The sequence below is a fragment of the Dipodomys ordii genome, unplaced genomic scaffold, assembly GCF_000151885.1.
Source record: "Dipodomys ordii isolate 6190 unplaced genomic scaffold, Dord_2.0 Scaffold7, whole genome shotgun sequence".
In the NCBI taxonomy this organism is placed as follows: Eukaryota; Metazoa; Chordata; class Mammalia; order Rodentia; family Heteromyidae; genus Dipodomys; species Dipodomys ordii.
In genome coordinates, this window is record NW_012267223.1 from 12,929,359 (window position 1) to 12,937,438 (window position 8,080).

Sequence of the window (8,080 nt, forward strand, 5' to 3'; positions counted from 1 at the left end):
GAGGCTGCAATGCTTGGTAAGAAATGTACGCATTATCCTGCCCATGTAATTGTAACCCCTCTGTACAGTATGTTCACAAATAAAATAAAAAAAATTAAAAAAAATACTAAGCCATTGTTTTACCCTCGTCCTCCCAGAAGCATTCAGTGGTGTTTTCTGGAAGATATATGTCATGTGCTATTACAGAAGCAGATAGGAAAATTTAGCTGCTAAGCCAAAGCAATGTGTAAAAATGTACTAACTTTTCAGAAAACACATTTGTTACTTTAAAAATGAGAAATATTCTAACAGTTCTTAGTTCTAATTGCAATATGGTAAATAGACATAATCCACGTAAATAAAGGTGACCTAGAACAGTGGTTGTGTTAGTTGTAGTTTGGTTCAGATATGTTCATGAAATCTATAGTCCTTACTGCCTCAATGGTCCCTGGCCTGGGCCTTGAAAAGTTCTTTGGTCCAGCTTAGACATCTATAAATTTGTAAATATGAGTAAAGGAAGTAATCTATTTCTTTCTGGCAGTTGATATAAATTTTTTTTTTCCTTTGAAATACAGGCAGCAGAACATGCACTTTCAGATTCGCCTCTATGTGTGGTGTCACTGTTTGGGAACAGTGCTGGTAATGTCCGGGGATTCTATTATTAATCTGCTAAGTATTTAATCTACTTACCAGTGAGGCAGATCTGACCAGACAGACAAAAGCAGGTCACCAGAAAAGAGTGGTTATAATTAAAAACATTCTTTTTTTTTTTAAGTGGAAAAGCGCTGTTTTTGCTTAGATACTATCTTTGCCTTCTACTTTAAAGGTATGTTTTTCCTTTGGATCCTCAGATAGGTCAAGTTGATTCAGAAGTGCTGTTTATTGCTAAAGAAAAAAGTGCTGTTTACTGCTATTAAAGTGAAAATTATGACATAACTTGGAAAAATAACATTTGTTGACACTTACTTTCAAACTGATCTTGAAAAACTATAAAGTCTAATACCTTCATTTATTAGCCTACTATTAACTCTAAAGTATTAGATTGCACATCTTTTTCTCTAATTGCCACTAATACATTTATTTGTGGAAGATCAGGTCAAATCTTATTGTGAGCTTGTTAACGGGGTGGACTAAAGACTGCTCTGTCTAACTGGTAACTAGATCCCATACATACACAAGGCACCACCATCACAGAGACAAGCACTACACAAAGGGACTCGTTCTGGGGAGTCATGTGGATTCCCACTCAGAAGGTGCTGCCCTTGTATCAGGACCTAGTTTCAGCCTCCTAACTTGGGTCTAGCAGCATGGTGGCCATGTGATAGGGGATCACACCTTAAAAATAGTCTTTATTGAATGTAATCTGAATTATTTACAATGGTTTCCTCATCAAGGAAAGAAGGACTGATGAGAAGGGAAAATATTAACTTTTCACCCAATTCTTTTGCATTGCTTTCATTTCAATTTACATTTCATATTTTACTTTTTTATGGGGGGTTCGGTCATGGGGCCTGAACTCTGGGCCTGGACGCTGTCCCTTAGATCTTCAGCTCAAGGCTAGTGCTCTACCACTTGAGCCACAGCACCACTTCAGGCTTTTTTCTTTTTGCTTATGTGGTGCTGAGTAATCGATCCCAGGGCCTCATGCATGCAAGACAAGCGCTCTACCACTGAGCCACCTTCCCAGCCCCTACATTTCATATTTTAAAACCCAGAATATATACATGAAATTCTTGAATAAAACTTTAAAATTAAATTTTCAATAATACTTTGTGATGGTTAACAATTTTGAAACATAGAAAGATATAAAATAAGAATCATCTAAAGCTAGAAGCTTAATTTTTCTCCATTTCATGATTCATATAGTATCTTTCAGGTTAGGGACAAGATTTGGTTATTGCTTTTCTTCCTACATCATACCATGTTTGTTTTTTCTTTTCTTTTTTAGAACTGGGGCCTTGAGCACATGAGGTAAGTGCTCTACCACTTGAATCACATGCTCAGCCCAATCATGAATATTTTCATATGCTACTATTTAAAAATATGATTTGTAAAGAATGGATATCATATCATGTAGACATACTATAAGTTATGTAAGCTATTTATTTTGGTGACTTGATTTTTTTGCCCAGGACTTTCCTCTGACTACAACACTACCTATAAGACTCGGGTTCTTGTGTAGCTGGGATTAAAGGAATAAGGTTAACATATTTATTTATTTTTTCTTGGGTTGGTCTCAAATCATGATCTTCATGATCTCATGTCTTAAGAAGCTTGGATTACAGGTGTCAGCCACTGTACCTAGCCCCTTTTCTAATAACATTTGTGTGTGTGTGCTGGTATTGGGGCCTGAACTCAGGCCTAGGCAATTCCCTGAGCTTTTTTGCTCTTCCACTTGAGCCAAAGCTATACTTCTGGCTTTTTGCTCATTGACTGGAGATTGAAGTCTCTTGCAGGCTTGGAGCTGGTGACTTACTCTTGTAATTCCAACTATTCAGGAGGCTGAGATCTGAAGATTGTACTTCAAAGCCAGCCCAGGCAGGAAATCTGAGAATCTTATCTCCAATTAATCCCCAACAAACTGGAAGTGGAGCTGTGGCTTGAAGTACTAGAGTGCAGGACTTGAGCAAAAGAACACAGGGACAGTGCCCAGGCCCTGAGTTCAAGCCCCACAACAACAAAGAAAAGAAAAGGAAACTTTAGTAAGTAAGAACCTTTCCTGGCAATGATAATTATTACTTTTTCTAAAAAGCTGTTTCTTTACAACAGCATGTGGGCTCTCAGAAATGCTGGTGATCAAACCCAGGGCATTGTGCGTTCTAGGCAAGCACTTTAATTACACCCCTAAAATTTTCCCCCTCTTACCATGTACTCACTATGCTGTGTTGGCTGCTAGCCTAGAACTCACTAGGTAGTCCATGCTGGCCTCAAACTATCCTCTTCCTCTTAAGTGCTTGCATTACAGGTGTGGGTCATTTAATCAAATACAGACACATAAAATCAAATACATTTAACAACTGAATACAGAAATAGAAAATTCAAGATAAATCTGAAGCTAAAGTGGCCAATGTATTCTTTTAAGGCTTGGGCCAGAAGCTTTTGTGTTACTGATCACAGGGGTGAGTGTGTAGGTGGAATGAAGAAAAAGCTTGACAAAACATGTAACACTACATTTCCTTCCCTTACTGAGAGAGAATTGTACAGGGAGACAGATTTACTTAATGAGTATTTAAATTTAGCCTAGTGCCTTATGTTGATCACAAGAGAGGTGAAAGAACAAAGGGATGGCTAGGGCAGAGGTGATAAGAGTACCCGTAGAATCGTACTGTAGTGGTTGGGTAGACACAGGAACATACAAAAAGGAAACAAGTCTACGGAAGTAGATGCTAGCACAATGTCTGGCACAAAATAGATGCCCAACAAGTGCAACACCTTTGGCACTTTTTTTCTGACAGAATTTAAAAGAATTTCAGAATCAGTCACCACCTGTCATCACCACCTTTGAAATACTAAGTTGTTGACCAGTCTCCAGGATTCAGCAACTTCTCTAAGAGTGAGGTACGGAGAAAGAGTCTGTGCCAAGGCTGGACAAAACCCAAGAGGGATAGTCTGGTTTGTGTTCAAAGGATCTGAACAGTGATGTTTTGCTTCTCTCTCCAAAATATCTCATTTCTATGGCAGACTATAATTCTGATGAAATTACAATGCATCATAATGAAATCATTGGCTAAAATAAACCAGTTCAGAACATTGTAGAATATGTACAACTTCAGGACAGTGTGCTCTGTTCTCCTGAAAATAAACACTTCCTAAATTATATGAAGACTATTTTACCATGGGTGAGTGGTGTAGCGTGCTGGGAACAGATTGCTCAGTAACCTGTAAGAGCACATTAATGAGGACAAGGTGACCTGACCTATCATTACAAATACCTACTGTGCTCAATCCAGTGCACTAAAAAGACAGAGGCTCATGTTTTTTTTTTTGTGTGTGTGTGTGTTTTTTTTTAAAAGATTGACATAGCCATGGTTCCTAATGTCAGAATTACCTGTTAAGACAAAGATTGCTTATCTCTAGTTCAGGCTTCTGATTCAGTAGGTATGGAATGGGGCTAGATAAAAGCAGGAAGCCCAGGAAAATGTGTTTCAGGAAAAATACATTTTTGCGGGGCAGACATCTTAAACATTACAAACATTTTATTTTCATTTTCACTTCCAACAGATTCAGGGACCTTACTTTGAAACCCCAAAGATACAAATTATTAAGTCATCATCAGGAAAAATTTTGTGGGGAAAGGAAGATGAGTAAACCAGGTAAGGGGTCCTAGAAGAAAGCTAACAGCTCTTAAGGGTACTCAGGCACTAGCTAGGAGGATGCTAAGAGAGGAAAGCTTTGTGAAAAAGAAGAGTGTAAGAAACAGCCTGATATTTTAAGGAAACTACAACCAGGTATTGCTGGTATGTACTGGTGCATGCAGGTAGTGTCAAGTGAGCCTAGAAAAGCACCAAGGCAAAGAGCACTGAGGTCTGGAATGCTGTGTTAGCACTTGGAACCTATACATTAGGTCACTGCTGTGAGTGATGAGGAACACTGAAAAGGTTTTAGGCAGCGCAGGGATTTGCCTAGATTGCAATTTTAAATGATCTGGAATCAAAAGCACTTAGGTTATCTGTGAAGGAATATCTGCAGCACAATTAAAGTGTTCATGGGAGCTTTTTTTTTGAGGGGGGGGATGGCACAGGAATAATCAGTTTCATGCAAGCCATTTTCCCCTCAGTCCTGGGGGTTGAATTCAGGGATGCTGTCCCAAAGCTTCTTTTACTCAAGGTGAGCGGTCTACCATTTGAGCCAGATCGTCACTACCAACTTTTTCTTAGTTTATTAGAGATAAAAATCTTATGAACTTTTCTGGCTTTGAATTGAGATCCTCAGATCTCAGCCTCCTGCATAGCTACGATTACAGGTGTGAGCCAACTGTGCCTGGCCCATGGAGCCATTTTTATCTCATTCTGCACACAGAGAAGGGAAGGAAATATACCAATAGTAAATTCAAGATATTGGTCACTGTTTGCAGCACTCACCAAAGACAAGAAGGCCACAAAGAATTTTACAGTATAAAAATTTACTGTATAAAAATGAACAGCTTGCTGGGTACTAGTGACTCAAACCTGTAATCCTAGCTACCAGAAGGCTAAGATATGAGGATTGAGGTTTGAGGCCAGCCCAGGCAGGAAAGTCTGTGAGACTCTTATCTCCAATTAACTATCAAAAAAGCTGAAAGTGAAGCAGTGGCTCAAGTGATAAAGTGCTAAGTCTTGAGCAAAAAAAGCTCAGAGACAGCACTGTGGGCCCTGAGTTCCAGCCCCAGGACTTGTGTATACACACACACACACACACACACATACACACACACTGTCATGCAAAAAATAAAGAACAACAAAAGTAGCTGCCCAAACAGTGCCAGTTTTCTACTTTCAGTATGTTTATGGGTCTTTCCACTCATCATAAATAAAAATCTATGACAAGGAAGATGTCTAGACTTAAGGCAAAGAGGAGGCTAGGTATTAATGTTTCTAATTCTATTCTGGGTGTTAGAAATCCTGGAAGCCAATTCTACTTTACCTTCAGTTTTCTCAATGTGAAATGAGTTAAGATCAATAATTTGCAAAGCACCACTGCTTGTTACCAATCTCTAACAACAAAAGGATATCAACACTGATTTCAGACAGTAATTCACATCACAAATATGCTGTTTGGTATATAAAGATTATGTGTATAAAGAAGCCACCAATATTTTTGGCTTAATCAAGTTCTCTTATCTAAGATGCTATAGTTCTGGAAGATCATGTCATAGGAACTATTCCTAGGGCTAGGAAGGTGGCTCAGTGGTAGAGTGCTTGCCTTGCATGCCTGAGGCCCTGGGTTCGATTCCTCAGCACCACATAAGCAAAAAAAAAAAGCCAGAAGTGGCGCTGTGGCTCAAGTGGTAGAGTGCTAGCCTTGATCTGAAGAGCTGAGGGACAGCGTCCAGGCCCAGAGTTCAGGCCCCAAAACCGGACCCCCCCCAAAAAAAGGAACTATTCCTCTCAGGCTGCTTTTTGGGTGTATTTCACTAGGCCACCAATATTAGCAAAAAACATTTGAAAACATGCTTCAATAACACTTGTCTGTGGCTGAAAGTTAAAGTGCTTCATTTTTCCTTATGTAAACTGAAGAAATCATGGCCACAAATCAAGCAGCTCTTAAGCTACACGTACATGAAAGAACCACATTTTTTTTTTTTAACATTTTGGCTAGAGTAGAGACTACACGCATCATCTCTGCATTTTTTTTTTTTTTTTTTGCCAGTCCTGGGGTTTGAATTTCAGGGAATAGGCACTGTCCCTGTGCTTTTTTTTTTCTCTCTCTCTCTCAAGACTAGTAGTACTCTCTATCCCTTGAGCCACAGCTCTACTTCTGGAGATAAGGAGTCTCATGGACTTTCCTGCCCAGGCTGGCTTCAAAACACGATCCTCAGGTTATCAGCCTCCTGGGGTAGCTAGGATTACAGGCATCAGCCACCGGTGCCCGGCTTCATCTCTGCAACTTTGCAGAGCTGCAAGTATCAGGAGCGTAACGCACAGCATCAGGGAGGTGAAGTGAGGGCCTCGCGCCATTTGTGCCAAGAGGAGCTCAGGTCTACCAGGCAATCGCGACGCAGCGCCCGCGCCGGGACATACACACCTGTAATCGCAGAGCTTGGGCTGACAGCCGCATTGCTGCTTGCAGAGCACACAGTAACTGCACAGGGGCACGTTGCCGCGGATCCAGTGGTGGGGCATGGCGGCGTCGGGGCCGCCGCCGTCGCTCTTGAGCATGATCTCCTTGCAGGCGAAGCGCTTGTCCGCCTTCTTGAGGCAGGCCTCGTCCACGCGGAGCCCGCAGCAGTCGCAGAAGGCGCCCTGCAGGATGTGCTGCGCGCAGACGCAGCAGTAGGTGGGCTGGCTGAACAGGTCCGTGTCGCGCCACCCGTGCTGGCTCCGGCGGAAGATGTCCCGGCGGTGCAGCTGCCGGCGCGAGCGCTGGAGGCTGCACCAGAACGTGATGAACACCGGCAGCAGCACCGAGCACAGCGTCCACAGCACCAGGTGTCCGTCGGCCAGCAGGCTCCCGGCGGGCGGGCCCGGCGCGGGCCGCCTCTCCCCGTCCATCCTCGCCGGTCCCCGGTCTGACTAGGAGGGAGCAGGCCGGGTCCATCGGGGCGCGCCCTCCCGGCCACCCCGCGTCCAGCCCGCGTTCGGGCCGCCCGGCCCTCCTCGCTCCGCGGGTCTCCCGAGCGCGTTCGGGAAGCGGAGGCCACCGCCTCGCGCGAGCCCGGGGGAGAGCGCAACAAGAATTCGCCGGCGCCCGCCACGCACGGGCAGGGTGACCGCGTCCGTAACGGCCGGCCAGCGCTCGCGAGGGTCCTCGCGAGGTCTCCGACCCGCACCTTCACCCCCGTACGCCCCCGGGAACATACCTCGGGCCTAGGCCTCGGGCCGCCGTCCCGCCTGGGCGACGCACAGCCCAACGCTGGGGCTGCGTAGGGTGATGAGGACGCGCTGGCGGAGCGCACGAGCGCAGCGGGCACGCACGTCACCCGCCGACCGGCGCGGCTGAGGCGGAGCCTGCGGCGATGCATCCCGCGGCTGGGCGGGGCCTGCGGCGGCGCACCCCACGGCTGGGCGGGGCCTATAGCGGCGCACCCTGAGGATGGGCGGAGCCTGCGGGGGCGCACCCCACGATGGGCGGGGTCTGTAGCCGCGCAACCCATGGATGGGCAGGGCCTGAGGTGGCGCACCACCCCATGATGGGCGGGGCCATGGCTAGGGCGGGGCCTGTAGCTGCGATGAGCAGGGTCCTATTAAGGACAGGACTTGAAGCAGCGACACAACTGTGGACAGGGCGTGGTCTGTAGTGGTGTGTCCCACGCTAGGCGGGACCTGGTGGGGCGGGGCCTGCGGCTAAGCGCACGGTGACTGGGCAGGGCCAGAGCTGAGGTGTGGGTTCAGAAAGCAGTAAGGTCTGAAGGGCTGGGGCGGGATTCGGTGGAGGTGGGGGCGTGGTTAAGGGAAACGGGGGC

At 45.3% G+C, this 8,080-nt stretch overlaps 1 protein-coding gene across 1 annotated transcript in view; it reads right to left on the bottom strand.

Annotated features, from left to right (window-relative positions):
• Positions 1–7,530, bottom strand: part of Dgke (diacylglycerol kinase, epsilon 64kDa) — a 26,255-nt gene extending 18,725 nt beyond the window's left edge. The window contains exons 1-3 of the mRNA XM_013036702.1: positions 7,478–7,530; positions 6,703–7,190; positions 670–682 (exon numbers count right to left, since the gene is read on the bottom strand). Of these exons, the coding sequence (XP_012892156.1) occupies positions 670–682; positions 6,703–7,169 (480 nt within the window). The 5' untranslated portion in view covers positions 7,170–7,190; positions 7,478–7,530. The remainder of the gene's footprint in view (positions 1–669; positions 683–6,702; positions 7,191–7,477) is intronic.
• Positions 7,531–8,080: the final 550 nt, after the last annotated feature.